Below are 23,062 nucleotides of genomic sequence, written 5' to 3'. Positions count from 1 at the left end.
AACTGGGTGGAAGTTTAAAATACACGTAAGAATGATGATCATTTGAGGCATTGAGTTGAACAGAGATAAAATTAAAAACTTGTCAAATTTGAAGAAGAGTGATTAAATATTATATCTGCTATATTCAATATGAGGCTGAGAGTGCAAACATGGTCATACTTTGACAGATTCTGTAACCTGTTTGACTAAGTGAATACTTAAATGACAGGCAATTTGTTGTCACCTACTTACAATAGAGATATTTTTCTTATTTGTTTTGGCATAACTCATTTTTTATGCAGCAAGTTTACATGATAAAATCTATCTTAGGAAGGTATTTCTGCAGTTATTTGTATACTGATTAAATTAAGGTTAAAGAACTGGGCAGGTTTAATTTGAAAATCCAGGAGGGAAATAAAGGGATAAACTCCAAGCTTGCTGAGAGACAGGGGACTAGCTCAGCCCATCATAATAAATGAAAAATGGATCCCAGCCTATCCATAGAAAAGGCTGTCAGTTACTGCTGCCAGACAAATTTAATTTTTGGAAGCTGAGATCACATAACCTTCAAAATCTTGAAAATTTTGAAGTGCTGCATATCGACATGGTTAATTAAGCTACAAGATGTTATTGTTTAAAACAAAAATTTTTTCATGTCTTGCATAGAAGTTGTTGAATATCTGTAAAAGTAAAAGCTCTCAAGACTTTCTACTTGATGCATTAAAATATCACAGAAGTGATCAAATTATAAGATATATTTTAGTTTTACTTTTACTTTTTTTTTTACTTTTATTCAGCTTTCCACATTTTAGTAGCATCAAATATTTGTAAAATGTGATTTTGTTTTGACATATTTCTTGTACTGGAAAGATAAATATTCAAATGTGATGTTAGGAAAATGAACCCTTAGATATGTATTTTAATGTTTTTTTCTTTCATGCATTTGTTTCTAACGCATTTATAAGATTATCTCTTTGTTGCTTTGTATGTCCCTCCCCCACAGTATAACCCCTGCTTTCACTATATTTGATGTCAGTATAACTTGTGGAGAAGATGGGGAAAAACAAGTCGTTTAAGGATACAGGTGGACCTGCTGCAACAATGAGAAGTACAAGTTGTCATGTCCAAAACGAGCTTTACAACGTTGGTGGGGGGGAGGGGAGAGGCGGGGAGGATTGGGTGGGGGTGGGGGTGGGGGGGAGGCTGGGAAGGGATGTGAAGGGTAAACAAAGGAGGAGGCTGCAATGCTTGATAAGAAATGTACGCATTATCCTACCCATGTAATTGTAACCCCTCTGTACAGTGTGTTCACAAAAAATAAAATAAAATAAACAATGAGAGAAAAAAATATGTAATTGTCAGTCTAATTAAAAAAAGAAAAATTGTTTTTGTTTTTTTTGATATAAGCTCTGAAAATTGACATCCAAATATTTGAATATTAAAAGCTAATTGTTAGAAATAGTAGCCAAGTTTCAACTGTCTTTTAGTCTAGGGAGATTTTAAAAAATAATGTTGCCTTGATATTTCCTGGTAATTTTCAGGGTATTGCAAATAAAAAAAACACGCACACAGACACACACGCACACACACACACACACACACACACACACACACACACACACACACACACACATATGGATTAAACCCCTAAAATATGCCAAATTTACTTTTAAGTGTGGTTAAAATAATTGGAAAGAAAGAAAGCAGAAGTGAAGGAAAAAGGAGAGGTAAGAAGAAAGATGGAAAAGCATCCTGTATCTTAAGTTTGATTAAAATAAAAGGTCAAATTGAATACTTTTTTCACTTCCTGCTCTTCATCTTCCTCATAACTACTAAAATTAATAAGTCAAATGAGATTTCCTGGGTAGTCAAATATGGAATCTTGGTTATAGAATTATGACCACTTAAAATATATGGAAGGCATTTTTCTAGACAGATTTATGATCATATTTATTTAAATTGCTCCCTGGCTTGCAGAATGGAGGCTCATGTAAGGCAACAGATCATGGGCTTATTGAAATTTGGGGACTAAATAGATCACAGATTCAGTATTTCTTTAATCTTTGGCTTTATTACCACAGGAATGGAGCTTTGTTTATACTGTAAATGTTATCAATTACCTTTTTTTCAAATTTTACTTTATAATTTATTTTTTTCTCTGATGGTCCTGAAGTTTGAACTCAGGGCCTGGGTGCTGTCGCTGAGCTTTCTAAAAAAATGTATTTTTTATTGTAAAAATACTGTACAGAGGGGTTACAATCACATGAGCAAGGTCATGAGTACATTTCCTATAGAGCATTGTTGCCTCCTCCTCTGTTTTTCCCCTACCCTCCCTGCCCTCTCACCTCCACAACTACACCCACTCTCCCCCCTCCCTGCCTAAATTGTAAATGATCACAAAAAAGAACACACTAAAGCTACCAGCACAACATGCTTATGCAGAATTATTTACCATAGCTAAGATATGGAACCAACCCAGATGCCAGATGAGTAGATCAAGAAAATTATACACAATGGAATTCTATGCCTCCATCAGAAAAAATGACATTGCCCCATTTGTTAGGAAATGGAAAGACTTGGAGAAAATTATCTTAAGTGAAGTAAGCCAGGCCCAAAGAGACATAGGTCTCATGGTTTCCCTTATTTGCAAGAACTGGTATATGTTTGGGACAAGCAGAAAAGGTCAAAAGCTATGTACATATGACCCGATAAGATGATGTTAAGCAAAATGAAGCCCAAGGTAGGGATACAAGTGTTTTTTTTTTTCTTGCTTGCTATTGTTCCTAATGTATTTATAATGCACCATGTGATTTTTTTGTTTCTTTGTATGTTCCTCCCCCATGGTATAACCCCTTTTTTCACTGTATTTGATGTTGTTGCCCTGCATCTTGTATATATACTTCTCTAGCTTGGGACCGGGAAAGGAAAAAACAAAATGCTTAAATAGGGATGCAGGTTGACCCAATGTAAGAATGAAATGTATAAGACACTATGTCAATTTAATTTTTATTTTGTACCTTTGAAAACATTTTTTTGAATAATCCTTAAGTAGTAGTACGAAAGAGTTTCAACTCCACATGTCAGTTTGTGATTATAATGAATCTTTATCCAGGTTATCCCTTCCACCATTCTCCCATCTCTTCTTTATAGTAGCTCATTCTACATATACAACAGAGATTCCAGGCAGACCATGAAAAACCTGGTGGTAATTTGTTCTCATATCACTAGCTCAGTCATAATGTTTTGTATCTACTTTACTTCTCAATGTACGTGAAAGTAGTGAAAACAACTTCATGGGAAATATCCATAGTGATGCTTCTATTTCCTTTCTTGTCTAATTTAACTCATTTGCCTTGTTTTCAATGTCTGCTTCTCTAGGAGGGCAAGTCCTGTTCAATGAAGCACAAAGAGAGCCCACCAAAAGTCTCCATCACAGAGTCAGAGTCTGTCCTACAGGTATTTTATTTGCTATCCTCTTTTGTTTGATCCATTAGATTTAATATAGTTCCACCTTGCTCTAGGTAGAGCAGGATTTTGAAGTGACTGCAATAAGACAGTTCTTTTATAGAGCACCTGGCCTTAGAATGGCTGACCTCCCTTCCTCTAGATCTAGTAGTTTGATTATGTGGGTTTCTCCTTTTCCTTCTACCCTTCCAACCAAAACAAAAGAAATCAGAACTGAAGAGAAGAGAAAGCATGCATAATTTTTCTTATGCAATAGGGGTTAAAGACGTATTGGTGAAATGGAGGAGGTAGAATAAAATACATAGACATCACAACACAGACAACAAGCACAACTCAAGAGCTTAATTCTGAGTTATCTATGTATTGTTTGCTAACTGACCAAAAATATGACATCATAGCGCTTTTAAGGTTAATTAGGAATAGATTATTCAGTGTTGAATGATCAAGTCAAAATTTTCTGTGTTGTATCACACCAATCTCTAGACAAAATATGACTATGTAGTAGACTTATTAAAAACTGTGTTACATTTATATCTGTGTAGATGTCAATAGGCCTTCATTGAAGTGTAAGGATTTTTCGTAGTTTTTTATTTGGATTTCTTAATTTTACTTTAAAATATATTTGTCTTCATTCTCCTAATTTTCTGTTCTGTGTTGTTTGACAGAAATTGCAAGTACCTCCTTGTTCTGAATGTGAGATGAAAAAAGTCCCAGAAAAACAGTTAACCAACTTTCAAGGAATTCCAGCTAGAGAAGAAAAATTACTGTAAATTCCAAGAAGCTGTATCTAAAATATCCATTTGCTACTCTCTTCATAACTTTTTAGACTACAGGCTTGATGGAGATACTAAGTTTCTAAGCATGTAAATTTTTTCATAACTTTATATTCCACAAAATTCCCAAAAATTCCAGACCAATTTTGACCCAGAAGCAATAACCTGTTTGAAATTAATTTCTGTTCTCTTAAGTATTTCACTGACATCCATAAATTACTCAGTATAAACTTACTGGTTTGAACTGAAATGCCACATAACATTTCTTGTTCATTTGGATACCTAAGCATTCCTAGGGCCTAGTCATTGAAATTTGCTGGAGGATGATTTAATATTAAATCTAAGCTGCAATCTTGGCATATACCAAGCTGGTATGAAGATAAATAGAATAGATCCCCATCTCATAGTATTATTTGGTATTCTCATTATTTTGAACTAATAATTATTTTGCCTAAACAATGCCAATTCAATTTTTTCAATGATTTGAATAAATAGCCTGATTTCTGACAAGGTTGATTTTTTAAATTTTTTTTTATTTTTCGGTTGCTTGAACTCTGGGCTTAGGCACTATCCCTCAGCTCTTCAGCTCTAGGCCAGCGCTCTACCGCTTGAGCGACAGCCCTACTTGGGTTTTCTAGTGGTTTATTGGAGATAAGAGTCTCATAGACTTTTCTGCCCAGGCTGGCATTGAACCATGATCCTCAAATCTCAGCCTCCTGAGTAGCTAGGATTGCAGGCGTGAGCCACCAGCATCCAGCAAAGTTAATTTTTTTAAGGAAGTTCTATAGACACTTCCTTTATTTACACTTACTAGAATTATTCTAAGTTAGGAATCAAGTTCCAAATGCCCACATAGTATTTGACTTGAAGTTAGAATGTCAACCAAAGTAAGAATATAAAATAAAAATAAGCTAAATGGCCCTTTACATATTAAAAACATATTTGATGAAAGTAAAATAAGTATCTGAACCAATAAATCCAGACTCACACTTTTTAAAAGACAATGTATTTTTAAAATTTCAATGGCTAATCTCTAAAGGTACATTCTATAAAAATCTCATTAATCAAAATGTGGCATTTGTAAATTGTCCAAAAGTAGCTTATGGTCAGAAGGAATTGACAATTCAATAATAATCTGACAAAAATCAAAGAATATCAGGCTTACAGAGCTGAAATGTTAAAAATCACCTTCACTTTGTTGGCACCAAGTGAATTCACATCTGCTTTTAAACATATTTTGCACAGGCTGAAGTAGAAAAATAACCATTGGTTTTATAGTGTGAATCTCATGAGACAATATCTGGACCAGTATATCCCAAAAGTGAGTTACTAAAAATATATTCAGTGAAATATATTATCAAAGCTGAGGTTAATTTCTGAGATAGACTGACATACTTTTGAGCCAGTGACATTTTCCAGGATATGTAACGATTTATTGTTGGAAAATATTAAGAGCAGATAAAAGGAACAGAGTGCTATATTTATGTAGGAATTCTATTTGCAAAGTAATTCATGGTTCTGCGTCAGCATTTTTTTCATGTAATAGGCTGGCTAAGAAAGAAAGTAAAGTAGTTTTATAGAGGATACATAGAATTTCCAGATAAAATAAACCAGGATGAAATAAATGATCCAGGTCTAAAGTTCCTGCTGATTTAATTCCACATTCATTTAATTCTACAAAACAGACTATTACTCATCTCCCAAGTCCTGTGCCTTGTAATTTTACCACTGTAAGAAGGTACCCTTTCTCATCTATTCAGACTTTCAAAGGGAAGCAAGTAATTTAGTTTCCCACTTTGCTTTGGATGTTAGTTTTTCTCTGAGTCTCTCTGGATCCTACAGGAAATCTTTCACCATATCACTTAACATAGCATGTTCTGAGGTATTTGTAATTGCTTTGTGTGATACTTTTGATAAAGGAGAATTTGATTTAATATTAATTGTGTTTGAGTAACTACATTTGTTTATTTTGTCTGTACTCTGACATCCTATTCTAGCAAATGACAATTTAAACAATTTGCTTTTCTTAATTCTTGGCATGATCAAGTGGTCTTTGAATCATCATATTTTATTTTCTCCTTTAAGCATAGGCAGCTTAATAGCATTGTGCAGTGTTTACTGTGAAATATTTATCACATACTTGTTCACTGTCTTCCCTAAAAAAGGAACTTATAACAAAGGGTGTCCATGTTTTAAAACTATAATGGGATTTTTTTGTAATTAACTAGTGTATTCTTTTCCATTCTAATAGATGATTCTTCCTAATGAATACATTTGTCTCTGGACACTTTAGTTGCTTTCAAACAGAAACTGAGTTTTTAAAGTGTGTTTCTTATATGTAATAACTTTTGTCTATAAGACAAGTATAATTTGTGATTCTTTGTTTTATTTTATTTTAGAGTCTGAGCACTGTTCCTAAGTTGTTTTATTCATGGCTAGCTCTCTACCACTTGAGTCACAGCTCCACTTTGGCTTTTTGTGTGTGTGTGTGTGATGATTTGGTGGTAAGAGTCTTCTGGACTTACCTGCTCAGGAAGGCTTGGAACTATGATTCTCAGATCTTAGTCTCCTGAGTAGCTAAGATTATAGGCATTAGCCATTCAATACACAGACTATTTCCTTAACAATCAGCTTTTTGAGGAATTAATATTCAAGCCCTAGCTACCTTTTGATATAAAAAAAAAAAACAAACTTAAATGCTGGCAATAGGTGGTGTGATTTTATCACTCTAATGATAAGCAATGAAAGACTAGTTAACATGTTGCTGAGTAGAACTGATTCCAATTGAGTAGCAACTCCAACATTTTGCAATTATACAACTTTTTTTTAATGTAAGTACTAATAGAACTAAGAGACATTTTCTTTTTCTCTAGTTTTTTTTAGTGCTAATTGAATTTCATAATGCTCATCATATGTCAACTATTCACTCCTATAGAAATTTGGAAATGTATTTCCTTCCAAATTCATTAACTATACAAATTCCTATCTAAAATGTATATGGCTTAACGAATTCTGACTGTAATTTCCCTAGTACCTACATGCTCAGAACAAAATGAATGATTTCAGTCCATAGTATGGATGAATAACTTTCTTCATCCTCTCAACTACCTTCGTACTGAAAACTAGTAGATGGCTAACTCTTCTTTTATTTTTAGTCTCACAATGCCATGTCAGTCACAATTCTTTCATAAAATATATTTGGAGGACTTATTTACTGTTTTAGGTGGACAAATGCGAATAGCCGGACTGAATGAGAAAACAATTTGTGAACTTTGCTATAATGAAATCTTTTATTTTTATAGCTCAGGTATTGTAATTAACAATTAACTGAATCCAGAGGCTGAAATAAGTATTGATACCATACATTAAGGTGAGCTAGACAGACCTGGAGAGTAATGGAAAAGTATATGGCTTACATAGGGGATGTTTTGTTACCTGTGTATGCCACATTATATCTTCCCCAACTATGTATCCATCCGGACTGTATTGTATAATGCTGATGGTCAAGTATGATGAATAAAAAAATGTTCAATAAAAGTTTATTATCACTACTATGTTATATATTACCCACAAAATGTTCAATAAAATTTTATTACCACTAATATGTTTTATATTACCCACACAGAGTAATTTTGAAAAAAAATGTGAGCAGTAAAACATAGTGTCTGATTCTGTGAATTAGAAGCCAATTAATTTCTTGAAGTGTTATTCTGGGAGTTTCCTTAACCTTACTGATAACAACCCAGAAATATTTTATTTTATTCAATGTTCATTCATTTTTGTATTTGTTTTAAATAACATGTAGCCAGATGCCGGTGGCTCACACCTGAAATCCTCACTATTCAGGAGGCTGAGATGTGAGGATCAGGAATTGAAGCCAATCCTAGCCAGAAAAGTCACTTTGAGACTCTTATCTCAACTAACCACTCAAACGCCAGAATTGACACTGTGGTTCAAGTGGTAGAGCACTAGCCTTGAGCACAAAGAGGGTGAGGGAGAGTCATTCAGGCCCTGAGGTCAAGCTCTACAACCAAAAGAAATAAAGAAATAACATACATGAGATGCATTATTAAAGTTTATTACTCCAAATTGAAAAAAAATCTATGTTTATTTTAACCTTACAATATGTTTATAATAGAAGTATATAGTGTGAAATGACTTTATCAGCTAGTGAGCACATTGGGGATCTCATATTAACCACCGGTCCTTGGCATGGCCTGATGTCTCAAGTCACTCCAATATGTTTGAATAAACACCAGGATATAGCTTCTGTAGTAGCAAACTGCTAATCATGAGGCCCTGAGTTCAATCTGAAGTATCGCCAAAAATTTTTTTAAATGCAAATATGTGTTGAATGATTTTTTTTCAGGTGATTCTGATATAGTGAAAGAGGATCTGTGTTAATTATAATGAGGGGCAGTTTGAGGAACAGATAACATAGGGAATATTTTAAATTCACTATTTAATTCCTTAAACAAATCCTACTGAAGGAGATGTTGTTTAAATATAATTGAATTTCTGTGTTTTTTAAATAGGATATTTATCTAGTTGTTTTCTTGTGTGTGTGTGTGTGTGTGTGTGTGTGTGTGTGTGTGTGTGTGTGTTGGTCAGTCATGGTACCTGAATTCTAGACCTGGGTACTATCCCTCAGCTCTTCACCTCAAGGCAAGTGCTCTACCTCTTGAGCTACAGCGCCACTTCTAGTTTTCTGACTTGTTTATTGGAGATAAGAGTTTTACGGACTTTTCCTTCCTAGGCTGGCTTTGAACCGTGATCCTCAGATCTCAGCCTCCTGAGTAGCTAGGATTACAGGCGTGAGCCACCAGCACAGGGCACCCAGCAATCATCCCCCTTTCTAAAGACAGTATAGGCTTTAGAATAAGGAATCATGTTTGCAGCTCTCCAGATTTCTCAGGCAGAAAATTTCTTGATCTTGGTTGTGCTTGCATGAAGCCTCAGAGGGATTTCATAAATTATCCTAATCATGACTAAATTATGTTTTGTTTGGGAAAAAGAGGGTAAGTATACTTGTTTTTATCCACTAGTTTATAACCATAATTTGTTTAGACATTTCTAGTTAAGAATTATCTTGAAATAAATACACTTTTAAATATTTGAAACAAGAAACTGGTATGTTGCTACTCTGTCAATCAATTTGGAATTTAAATATCATCAAATGTATGCCTATAACTTCCAGAATGAAGCAAGAAGTATGGCATATAGCAGCAGCTTAAGTTAATTGGCTTTTGCTGAAGATCCACTGTGTTTTGTGCAATTATCTTTTCCGAGATAATCTGAAGATATATTTGTCTGTCATAGTTCTCAGGTTTTATGAATTCCCTCTTCACAGGTAACCTGGTGGGCAATTATTTCTATGTAATAAATTATGTAACATTATCTCCTACTGTTCCCTGGAATGAGATTAAACAATGGAAGTGCATTGATTGATGTCTTTGTGTAGAAAAAAGAAGTAGAGGAAGCATTGTGATCATAGCAGTTTTTTTTGAAGAAATTCTCAGACTACTTGAGCCTTTTGTCAACATATTATCTTCAAATGCTCTAATTCCAAGTCATGATTTCCGAAAGATGCTTTACTACACACACACACACACACACACACACACACATACACACACACACCTTAAAATGAGGATACACATAATATACACATACAGCTGCATTAGAAATATTACCATGTTCCTATAAGGAAAGACTTTGTAGGAAGACTACTGTTTTTAAGGTATTTGTCCAAGTATTTAAACTGTGCTTCCAGCACATTTTCTGTTGTTATAACTCAATACTACAGATTGAGAGACTTTATCTACTTCAAGGTTTTGAAATCTAGAAAATCCAGTTTGAGAATTCATATCTAGTAAGGACTTACTGCTTACAAAAGGGGGTTATGTGACAAGACACAGCAAGCTTACATACTTATTATTTCACTAGTGTAATTATGGGATAGCCTTAAACTTTTTTAATCTTACCAATCTCTTCAAATTCTCACTTTAAATTACCATTAATATTTTACTTTGGGAAATAAGTTTCAGTATGAGATTTGAAGGGCCACACACCCATACCATAAAGCTGAGTGACATCTGAGAGATGGTTAATTTCTGAGTAATCTAGTGCTTTTGTCCATTGATTAGAATTAATAAAAATATATATCGAGATAAATATGGCTACTTCATTTGAATACTAAGTGGTATTAGAAACAGGCATAAAACAAGCCTTTATGAAGGTAAATTTATTGTTTAAAGATAACTGTAAGTGTATTCATGCATCAGAAATTTCCAATATGTAAAGGATACGGTGTCTATTTTAAACGTATCTGTAATAGATTTATAGCTACATTAAAATGTCCAATAAAAAAATTATTATGCATTGTGGTTAGACACATTCTCTCTCTCCTCTCTCTCTCTTCTTTCTTCCTATCTCTTGTTCCCACCCTCCTTTTCAGTATGTTCATGGGAGGGGTGATAGCTATATTTAGTGATCAGTAGATACATTTTAACTTGTTTCCAAATGAACTATTCAATTTTTATTATCTGAAGGAAACACAAAGATAAAATAATCATATACTTAAAACCTTGAATAGTGGTATCAAGCAACTCATCATTTATTCACTCCATATTATCATAGAATAATTTTTACAAATGTCATCTAATTTCTACCTGTTGTTGTGAGTTATAGAAGCTAATTGAAACTGTGATTTTCTGAATTTCAAACAAATATTATAAGTATGTATGTATTTTCCAGACATTCATCTTTATTAATAGATCAATTACATAGAGGAAAATGATAAATGTGTTTTTCTTATCTTGCCTCAACAATGATTTTAGCAAGATTTATCATAAGTTACTAGCAAAAGGGATTTGCAGGAGTTCTTTATAAAAAATATGCTGGAGTTTTTATATTCCAATAATAGTTTATAGAAGTCAGATGTGTTTTCACATTGGCTTTGTTTCCAAGTTTTAATATAAGATAGATCCAAGTGCTAGCTTTGTAGTGATATATATATATATATGTATATATATTACTAAATGTTGGTGAAAAACAAACACCACATATTTTATATATATATATATATATATATATATATTAATTTCTTTTTTCAATTAGATTTTTTTCAAAACTTCTGGTTTATGAAAAGAAGCATTCACTTTTCAATCTTTTTTCAACCCCAATTCACAACCTCAAAACTGAGTGGTTTCTTTATATACTCCTTCTTTGCTATTCTGCCTCCTATTACAGGAAAAGATGCCAATAGACTCAATCCTGATTTGCTCTGAGATTTCATCTCAAAGAGTAAATGAACTGGTCTCTGGAACTGAAATCCCTTGGAAAGCTTAGACTTCATATAACTCACATTCTACAGACTGTATACTTTGAACTATTCTGAATGCTCATTTAATTATCATACTCTGCCACCTTCCTCTTCACAGTCCATTCACTAGTGTCCAATCTAATTCTCGAAAAGAATCTTTAAACATATAAAATATATTAATACTATTTTTTCTTTTAAAATATCCAGCAATTTCCTACTTCACCCTATTTTGGAGAATAAAGTACTCATCATTGCTTACAGTGCTCTATTGAGCGAGGATTACTTATCTTGTCTGAATTTCTTTCTGTTCTGTGCATGGCTCTTCAGCTTCATTTATTGAGGCCTCCCTGACCTGCCTTGAATTTACTGAGAATCTCCTATCAATGTTCTTCATACTTGCTGATCTTCCTATGCAGTGTGTTCTTTTCTATTATTCATTGAGACTAGAAATATAATTCCTCATTATTCTACATAAAATGGTACCAGTTTCCCTATCACTGTTTCCATCATCCTCTATCCCTTTTTTGTTTTCTACAGATAAAAAACAGTATTGATACCATACAAAATACGTATATTATGTTACTTGTATATATATATATGTGTGTGTGTGTGTGTGTGTATTGTGTGTGAATATGTATAGATATATACATATATCATTTGTTTTTAAAAACCAGCTCCTATAGAGTTAGGGGTTTGTTCGCTTTGTTGCTTTATATTTAATGTCTGGAACAATTGGATAGGTGATGTGGAGATTATAGATATTAGCTAAATATTTATAGAACAACTTTGCTTTAATGCTTCCTTACCATGTCAATCAAGTAGGAAACACTCTGGAAATAGAACAAAAAGTCTTCAAGGCAGGTTACTGCTCTTCTGATTAGGGAAAATAAATCTAATGGTTTGGAATAAGTTACTCAAAGGAAAATGGAGGTTTGGTCATTTGCATATTATGGGACTGTGAGTCTTGGCCACTTCATCATTTCCATGAAAGACTCCAGCTAAAATTAACATACAGTTTACTTCTCGGTCTAATATGGAAAAGCTGATACTACCTTTCCTAAATATACTGATGAAAAATATGAGAAAAGTTACAAGGCACATTAAACTGTTGTTTTAAATACTACATCAGTTTACCAGACTATAATAAGATCAACACAGTTCTGTAGGCAGTTTACCACAGGCACATGAACCAAAATTTTAATACTAATTTGGATGCCAGTGTTGTCTTATTTGACTTAATGCTTAATGAACCCCCTGAATCTAAAATTTGCAGGGGCTGTGACACAAATAGAACCCCAGGGAAGGACGAGGGGGGAAAAACAAAGAAATGGGTAACAATGCTCAATAGGAAACGTACTCATTACCTCACTCATGTAACTGTAACCCCTGTGTACAATATCTTTACAATAAATATATGTATATTACAATAAGGCATTGAAATGAATTTTCTTGTACTAGATTATACAGTGTTGTTTTGGCTTTGTTTTTTATTTTGCATTAAGATGAATCATGACAAGCTACCAATAGGTTGAACTATTAGTTAGATCTTTCAGTACTGAGACAAAATTCCTGACATAAACAACTTAAGAAGTTAGCTCACAACTTCAGAGCAATCAGTCTAGAGTTTTTGGGGGTCTGTTGATTCTGGGTCCATGGTGAGACCACATAAGATCTATATATCTGCAGATATAATTGGCAGCCAAGAAGCAGAGATAGAAAAAAGAAATTAAGGGGAGCAGAAATCAGTTAGAACCTTTGCCAGCACACTCTTAGTGATTACATCCTTCAGGTGTGTCTCAGTTCTCAAAATATCTACTATCTCCAAAAATAACTCCAACATCTGAGGGCAACCATTCAACACATGAACCTATGGAATATACTTCATTGTCAACACAAAACAAGGACATATGGTCTATGTAATTACTACAGTTCATATCTCAAATTTGCTATTCTAGGACATATATCTAGTTATGCAAATGTTGCCAGTGGAGAATCATTTCCTAATAGTACAATTTCAGCTTTGTCACAAGATTTTTCTACTGCAGTTTTGCAGCCAATAATGAAATAAAATTGTTCCCCTTCCTGGTTTCTTTTTTAAGTAGCAACTCAAATGCTATACTATGTTAGCAAGTTGGCAAGATAATGGTCTCATCTTTTCCCTGATGTATTGAAGTGCTGAACATGGTAACTAATGGCTGATAAACTTAATTTTTTCTAACAGCAATTATCTAATTGTCTTCCATGCAATATGACTGCAATAAGATCTCCATAGCAACAGTCCCTTTAGGAAGCTACTGGTTTCATTATTTCTATGTCATTGTAAATTACTTGGAATACAGGATTTTATTCCCCTTTCACACAAAAAAAGACCTTTGGGGCTTGGCAATGAATGTTAGATGCTGAGGAGACTCTGATTTGATACAGGAACAAAAGTATAGCTATGATCAGGAAAAGGGGATCATAGAAAAATGGCTTTGGATAGAAATGTTCCTTCACCATTGTAACGGAAGAGACTGGAAAAACAAATTGGATATTGCCAATGATTCTGAAAAGGTTTATAAAGTGACATCAAAAGGTTTATAAAGTGACATCTTTCAACAGGTTAGCTACTGAGGGGGCTATTAAGGAACCTAGAATTGATTTGCTTTTTGAAGACGTTATAATATTAATCACAAATCCTTCAAAAAAGTTCAAGGGAATAAGTTGACATTAAATTCAGGGAAGTTGTTATTTGGAATACCTCTGAGGAACAGGAATTCAAATTATGTTCACAAGCACAATTCTTTACACGAAATGATAACCTAGAGAGTAAAATGCAAAATATAATGTTCCACTCTTTTTTTATTCTTTGAGAGTTCAATTTTTATTTTTAATATGTTCTCATTATCTCTAAGTCATACAAAGGAATTGCCATTCAACAAAGCAGGTAGTTTTATAAAGAAGCTGACATTTTTACAAAGCAGTTTATTAATATAATGATCAATGTCACCTATCTCAACATTCGCAACCATCCACCACCTTCCCTCTTCTTAATTGTAGAATATACATTGATTCTTGTCTGCATTTTCCTGCCCCCTACTGTGTTTTGCCAGTCCTGAAGCTTGAACTTTGGGCTGGAGGTTGTCCCTGAGCTCTTTTTGCTCTAGACTAGCACTCTAGTATTTGAGCCACAGCTCCACTTCTGGCTTTTTTGGTATTTAATTGGAGATAAGAGTCTCACAGACTTTCCTGCCTGGCTGGCTTCAAACCACAATCCTCAGATCTCAGAATAGCTGGGATTACAGATTGAGCCACTGGTGCTTAGCTTTCCTCTTTTCTATTCCTCATTCATCTACCCCTTACCCCTTGAGTTCATCCTACTGAAATGGGTAGGGTGGTTTTATTTTGCTGAATTTTGATTTTGGCTTTCTATGGAATTTCACTATTTGAGATATCCCCCAAGTCTACCCTATTTCAGTGAATACTGTATATTTGTATATACCACTCAACATATTTACTTATGAGTTTGTAGGCTAAATATTGCTTCTTCATATAAGGGAAAACATGCATCTTTTGTCTCTCTGTGTCTGACTTACATCATTTAACATAATTTTCCAGGTCTTTACATGTCTTTATAGTATCATTCTTTCTAATTGTATATATTCTTTCCATTGTGTATATACCATATTTCTTGATCCATTCATCTATTGCTTTGTAATATTTTTTTGGGGGGGGGGATCCAGTCATGGGGCCTGAACTCTGGGCCTGGGCACTGTCCCTCAGCTCTTCAGCTCAAGGCTAGCGCTCTACCACTTGAGCCACAGCACCACTTTCGGCTTTTGTTTTCCTTATGTGGTACTGGGGAATCGAACCAAGGGCCTCAGGCATGCAAGGCAAGGGCTCTACCACTGAGCCACCTTCCCAGCCCTTATTGCTTTGTAATCTTTGAGGGCAAATGTCCAGGAGTGGCATTGTTGGTGGAGAAGAAGCTGGAGGCTAAACAAGCTCTCCACTCTTTATTCTCAATTTTAACCTTACTGAAAAATCACCCTTTGCATGTAGCATTAAAATCCACTTCTGAGGTACTTTTGCAACCAAATATTGAAGTATTCCCAAAATGTACTAAGTATTGTATTTTATCTGTTTTATTTAATTTACATAAAAGACAGAGAGAGGGGGGAGAGAGAGAGAGAGAGAGAGAGAGAGAGAGAGAGAGAGAGAGAGAGAGAGAACAGACATTACTGATTAGTAGCCAATCATTAGGCTACTTTCTAGAGAAGTTAAAAGAAGATGGTCTGAAAAATGGTTCATAAAACACATATGTGTGTGTGTGTGTGTGTGCGTGCGCGCGTGAGCGCGTGCACTCATAGAGAAAGAAAAAGATCAAATGTAGGTAAGATGTTAAGAAATTATACAAAAGTGGAAAGTACTTTTACATTATATGAGTATACACTATTTCACATTTTGCAGGAAGGAAAACATCTTGAGGTTGGATTTAAGGGTCTTATGCTGGCTAAGGTGTCATTCTACCACTACAGTCACGCTTCTAACCCTATTTATCACTGGGTCTCTTTTTCCAAAAAGTATAATGTGAAGTCTGGTATTGTGATACCTCCAACATAACTTTTTTTGCTCAGGTTTGCTTTGGCTATCTGGGATCTTTCATACTTGCATGTGAATTTTAGGATTAAATTTTCTGCTTCTGTGAAGAATGTCACTAGATATTGACCAGCATTGGCTTTTATGGGTAGATTGATTAGATAATACAGTCATTTCAGCTGAGCATCAGTGGTCCACACCTGTAATCTTAGCTACTGAGGAAGATGAGATCTGAGGATCTGCCAGCCCAGGCAGGAAAGTCCACATCTCCAGAATTTTAAATAAGAATAAATTCTGCTTGGAAATTCATTTGTAATTAGTAAGTAATATTGGGGCTATGTTGTGATTCATGGTCACTTAAGAATGGGAGTGTTTAATCATGGTGATGCTCCAAAAGTGAGCCTGAAACAGTAGCCCTAATTGTGGAGAGATGTTGTAAGTCTCATTCTATACAGGATTCAATAAAAGACTAGTAATGACTCGAAATGATATTTTTAAAACTATTTAAAATTTTTGGTGTAAATTCCAGTTTCTGTTTCTGTAAGCAGATTTTGCATATTCCCTTGGAAATTTCAGCTGACGAAAAGTTACATATTTTGCAATAGAATATCAATTTAAAATGAGAGTTTTAAAATGAATACTATTTGAAAGCATTATATCTTTAAAAGAACGTCCTTCCAAGTAATTTCAAACTTCACTTGTTAAGCTATTAAAAAGTAACAGTGCATTCTAAACTGCACAACTTGAAGTAAACAGGGTATATCCAACAGAACCACTATAAAAGTTTCCATTATAAAACCAGCCGCTAATGTTTGTTTTATTTCATTGCTTTTATTTTCCATCCTGGATTATCAAGCTGTCTCAGAAAGTGTGCATATGCACTCTCTCCTCTCTCTCTCTCTCTCTCTCTCTCTCTCTCTCACACACACACACACACACACACATACAGAGTGTACCTCTAGACCTTATTGTTGTGATATCGAAAGCTTTAAGCCCATCCATTGAGATCCAATAATTCTTTGTATTGCGGTTTAAAGATGAAATACTGCTTCCACAAGAACATGTGTTCATTATCAAGTCATGGTGCTATTTGGGGACATAGTAGATACATCAGGAGTTAGGACATAGCTGGAGGAAGGAGGTGATGGGATAACTTCCTTGAAGATTGTACATGCTTCCAAGACACTGTCTTTCTCACCTGCTTCCTGTCTGTGGAGATGAGAGTAGCTTCAGCCACATATTCATAATTCCATAATATTCTGCTCCGTTAGAGACTCAGAAACATCAAAACTAAGAACAATGGACTGAAACCCTCAATGTTCTAAAATAAAACTGTACAACCATATATTCTTTATCCATGCATTTTACCATGTGATGTGAAATCTAACACAAAAAAGCATCTTTTATCTAGTAACTTATAAATCAATTACCAAAAACTTGAGTATCATAGGAGATGTGTCTATTAGAATATGTGATTCTTTAAACTTAAGAGTGAATGAATGAGATTATTCAAAATAAAAGAAAAAATGAAAAAATTCTACTGATAATGGTAAAATGCTCAATAATCATAATGAACAAATCACACGAAAACATATGTCCTATGAATTAGGACCAGTACATTCATTGCAATTCCAAAAATGTCATTTTTGTAACACAGATAAGATAAATAATACTGTAATGTGTAATTGCATAGCAATATTGAGCATAACCTTTGCTTCTGAAAATCTAGGACAAATGTGAAAAATCCCTCTAATAATATTCTTTAAGAAATAGCCTATAATAGCCACTAGCTTTTCTCCAGTGTCTAACACATGAATATCTATGTGTACATTTTCTTATGCATCATTTAAGATCTTCAGATGATTGTATTATTTAAATGTGATAGAACAAAGCACAAATAATTATGACAGTGAAATTCCAAAATCATTTCATTGTGCAAATATGAGGAAGCACTAATCATCATCAGTCACTGTACAGACAGTTTTCAAAATAAATCAGAGTGTTCCCTGACCCTACAACACCCTACAACATAATTAATTAAACAGCTAAGTACTGAAGACCTCTTAGTGATCGATTGTGAATAATTCCTCAATTCTAATAATAAAGTCATTTGGAAGATTCTGATTTAATCCTGTTGAAGTAAAGATAAGCATGTTTATACCATAAACACTATTGAAAAGGGAAAAAGGATGGAGGGGAAAATAGGGCTTAGAGGGATAAAGCGTGAACAAATGGAGCTCATTAGACACTACATTGAAAATGAACTACTAAAATTGTGGGGACAGGAAGGAAAAATTGGGAGAGAGCAAGAGAAAGGGTGATAGAAAGAAATGTATTCATTACTTGACTTATGTAACTATAACTCCTCTATACATATCCTTAATAATAATTAAAAAATTTACAAAACATTACAAAATAGGGTATTAAAACTTCCAATGACTCAATTACATTTGCATAAACATAAGAAATATGAAAAAAGGCAAATAAATCTTGCAAACCTCACCAATTCCAAATAACAAACATGAATAATCATATCATGGACAAAATCTTTATTTTTTAAGTTGAAAATGTTTTACATTTAGTTATTTTTACTTATTCATTTACTTATTAGTCATATGACTAAAATTTATTAAATGGTGAGTAGGAAATCCAGTTACAATTCTACTGAAGTATGGAGAGAGAAAGAAATCATGATGACGAACAGCAAATAATTTAAACAGCAACATCATTCATAGATGCAAATATTTTTTGTAAGATAATTCAGACACTATTAAGAAAATTGTTGCTTTTCTTGGTAGGTTTTTGACATAAATGTGTTTAGATTTTTGTGGCCTGCTTTTCAGTAGTATTGCTTATGCATGAATTCTTTCTCTAAATAAGATTCACTACAGGCCTCTATCTTAAAGTCTTCTTTGCTGAGGGAACAGAGTTCCTGTAATTGCTTTATCATCCATGATAAATCTTCTTCTATCATTGTCAGGTATGTCATTGTGATGCACTCTGCTTCATTTTGGTTTGAGATTGAAAGAAGATTTTTGAAACCAATGATTTAGAGTACATTTCATTAAAAAAATTATAAACCTTCTGGCCAAGCAGAGAATTGAGCATAAGGGTAAGAATGTCATTTTATTACAGGAAGCCTTGGGACTTTTTTCACAATGCAGGGAATACCTAAGAGCAGGAAATACAGAATCATTTCACTTAAGAACTATAGGTACTTTATGGTTGCTGTGATGCTTGGACAGAATATACTCACTTTTTTTCTCACTATTCTTTTCCTGATGTGTTTGAAAAAAACAATTCAGATTATTATATTTGTCTGAAGAATGTGTTGCAATAAAAATAACTATAAAAAATTGCAGATTTGGAATTTATTGCCTGGATTCTGAGATTGTATTCTTAAAAAAAAGTCATAGTAGAAATTTCAGATGACATATAGAAAACAGATAGGTTACAAGTAATTCAGAATTGCAAACATAGATAATTAAATATTATAATATGATATTATAATTATGAAAATAATACAGATTTTGGTATGTTAAATTCTACTTTTGCATTTATATATTTTTAAATAACTCATATGGTATATTTAACTTAATCAGTGACTTGATGCAAAAGGAAATTTTGTTTTTAGGTTATTTGTAACTAACTAAATTACAAGATATTGATTTTGGATAGCACAACTGAAATAAATCTAGACACAAATCTTATCATACCTTTTCTAACTTCTCAACCCTTGTACTACTATGATTGTGTAAAATAACTTCTCAATTGTAACTAAGTATTATTGAATTACAATTCACATTATTGAAGTGTTTTTTCCGATTAATCAGAGTATACTATCATAATTAGAATATAATTTTCATAAGAGATAACCATGATCATATGAACCAGAGAGTTTTCCACCATAACAGCATTCTCTCCATGGCCATAAGTGCTTTAATGCCTTTTCAAATTGTCTTCTAGAAATTATTAAATATTTCTTCCTTTATCTTTCTTGCTGTTTTTCCTTCTAATGTCTTCTTTGTTCCTTTCTTCTTTTGCATTATGACTCTTTTAAATCTCTTGCAGCTTTCCCTTTTTCTTATTCATGATACCGTTGCTTTCAATTTTTTTTTTTAATGTTCTCAGTATTTTATTATGATCTGCATTTTTCACTTGATAATCTTTTGTGCTCTGGATATAAATTCTCACTTGAATGATGGAGTGTCTAGAATATTGTCTAGCCCACAATAATGCACAATAAATATGTACAGAGTCCATGAGTAAATATATTCTCATGTATTTTCTGCATAATTTTTTTCACTTTTCTTTAAATTGTGAAACTACCATACAGAGGGTTACAATTACATGGGCAAGGTAATGAGTACATTTCTTATCAAGCATTGTTGCCTCCTCCTTTGTTTCCCCTTCCCATCCCTTCCCATCGCCCCTTCCCCCCCCTCCCGCCCCCCATGCCAAAGATATAAAGTTCGTTTTTCCACATAACGTCTTGTACATCTCATTGTTGCAATGAGTCCACCTGTATCCCTATTTAAACAATTGGTTTTTTCCCTTCCCCTCCCCAAATTATACCAACTTTGTTGCTTTGTATGTCCCTCCACCATGGTGTAACCCCTGTTTTCACCATTGCTTCCAATCTTGTAGCAGCAAAACAGATAAACTGTCATATGTTTTATGATGATTTCTATAATCAAGCCAAATAGATTTTGCATAAAAGTCTTAATGAACTCATCTATAAAGTATATCTAGTTAAAACTCACTTAAACTCTTGAGAAAATGATTTTTTTCTATTGGATTAATTTCTATTTTAGATAATTTATGACCCTGTAGGTATTTTCCTTACGTAGGAAAGTTTTTCCCTGTTAAAGGAAAGTGCATTTTTTTCTAGATTTATTTACCATTTTATATAATTCTAAATATTATACATCTATATATGTATTCATATATGTACAAATATGCATATATCTAGATTTACATATATTTTTGAGTAAGATTTTACAGTGTTTTGTTTATGATTGTTTTGTTTTAGAATGAATGACAATTGCCTTGTGTTTGTGTTTGTGTGGGTGTATGTGTGTGTGTGTGTGTGTGTGTGTGTGTGTGTGTGTGTGTGTGTGTGTGTGTGTATGCCAGTACAAGGGCAGCAAACCCAGTGTTTGAAGACTGGTACTCTACCAAATGAGCCACAGCTCCACTCTGGCTTTTTCTCAGTTAACATGATGAGACTCACAGACTTTCTGCCCTGGCTGGCTTTTAACTGGGATCCTCAGGTCCCTTCCTCTTAAATAGTTAGGAAAGCAGGCATGAGCCAACAACTCCCAACAATAAACAATTTCCTTAAGATAGAAATTTTGGCCATATTATCCAAGCTGACATCAAAGTAAGATTCTATCCTGCTTCAACCTCTTGAGTAGCTGGAACTAGACATGTTATTCAGGAACAGCTATTATAGCACATAAAATATCAAAGTTGCTTCCAATGATATAAACAATAAATGATAGGTAATGAAAATGATTTTATTATAAAATTACTTATTGACAGCATGTAACATGCTTATATAAAAGAACAAGTTAAAAAGGATATTTGTAGGGCTGGGAAGGTGGTTCAGTGGTAGAGTGCTTGCCTTTCATGCATGAGGCCCTGGGTTCTATTCCTCAGGACCACATAAGCAAAAAAAGCTGTAAGTGGTTCTGTGGCTCAAGTGATAGAGTACCAGTCTTCTGGCAGTGTGCTCACTGCCTTGAGCTAGCCTTGAGCTGAAGAGCTGAGAGACAGTACCCAGGCCCAGAGTTCAGGCCTCATGACCCCCTCCCCCCCACACACACATACACGCACAAAGGATATTTGTGCTTATTAAATTGTAGGTGTTGTGCTAAAAATAACCTCTAGAGAAACCAGATTAATGGATAGACCCCACCCTTAGGTACTATCTGGTATTGAAACTGAGGTAAGCCCATGGATGATATAACTCTTTTAAGCCTCTCGTACAGGGGTTAAAAAAAAGTCCCATTTTTCAAATTTAATTTAATTTTATTGGAAAAGTAATATCACAAGAGTTACAGTAACATAACTAAGGTAATGAGTACATTCCTTCTCAAACATTTGTTATCTCTTCTCTTGTTTTCTTCTACTCCCCTCCACTCCCCTACCTACCAAGTTATAAAGTTCAAACATTGGGTACCTCCTCCCTTGTTTTCTTCTGCTTTCCTTCCCCCCTCACTCCCCTACCTTCCAAGTTTTTTAAGTTCATTTCCAACTAGTATCTTGTGAGTATTGCTGTTGCACTGGTTCACCATTTGTTCTTTGTGTCACCATGTTGTTATTCCCTTACCCTTCCCCAAATCAGCTAAATGTATATAAAAGACACAGAGTATCAAAATCAAAACAGTGACAACAGAGGATAAACAAAAGGAAAAAATGAAAGAAATAAGAAATAACTTCAAAGTACATATAAAACAAAGAAGAAAACCCCTCTTATTTCTATATCTTGGAGTTCATTTTGATTAGCATCATTTTATATGGTATATGTATATAGCTATTAAGCAATTGTGAGCCTCTGCTAAGACTATCCTGGATATATATATATATATATATATATATATATATATATATATGAAAACCATAGAGCCTGTGTTTCTTTGGTCTGGCTTACTTCACTTAATATGAATTTTCCAAGTCTTTCCATTTCTTTTTTTTATTTTGAAAATACCATACAGAGGGGTTATAATTACATGGGCAAGGTAATGGGTACGTTTTTTTTATCAAGCATTGTTGCCTCTTCCTTTGTTTCTCTTTCCCATCCCTCCCTATCTCCCTCCACCCCCACCATCCCCCAGCCAAAGTTGTAAAGTTTGTTTTTCGACATAACATTAAGTGAAGTAAGTCTTTCCATTTCTTTACGAATGGGGAAATGCCTTCTTTCTTATGGAAGCATAGAATT

The 23,062-nt window shown here is 33.9% G+C and overlaps 1 protein-coding gene across 1 annotated transcript in view; it reads left to right on the top strand.

Moving 5' to 3' along the window:
- The window catches only part of Luzp2 (leucine zipper protein 2), a 363,177-nt gene extending 358,630 nt beyond the window's left edge, over positions 1-4,547 (top strand). Inside the window, exons 11-12 of the mRNA XM_042691597.1 lie at positions 3,358-3,435; positions 4,110-4,547. Coding sequence (XP_042547531.1) covers positions 3,358-3,435; positions 4,110-4,214 — 183 coding nt within the window. The 3' untranslated portion in view covers positions 4,215-4,547. The remainder of the gene's footprint in view (positions 1-3,357; positions 3,436-4,109) is intronic.
- Positions 4,548-23,062: the final 18,515 nt, after the last annotated feature.

The sequence above is a fragment of the Dipodomys spectabilis genome, unplaced genomic scaffold, assembly GCF_019054845.1.
Source record: "Dipodomys spectabilis isolate Male_0828 unplaced genomic scaffold, ASM1905484v1 ptg000145l, whole genome shotgun sequence".
NCBI lineage: Eukaryota > Metazoa > Chordata > Mammalia > Rodentia > Heteromyidae > Dipodomys > Dipodomys spectabilis.
The sequence above is the reverse complement of the archived record's forward strand: the minus strand, read 5'-3'. Positions and strand labels throughout refer to the sequence as shown.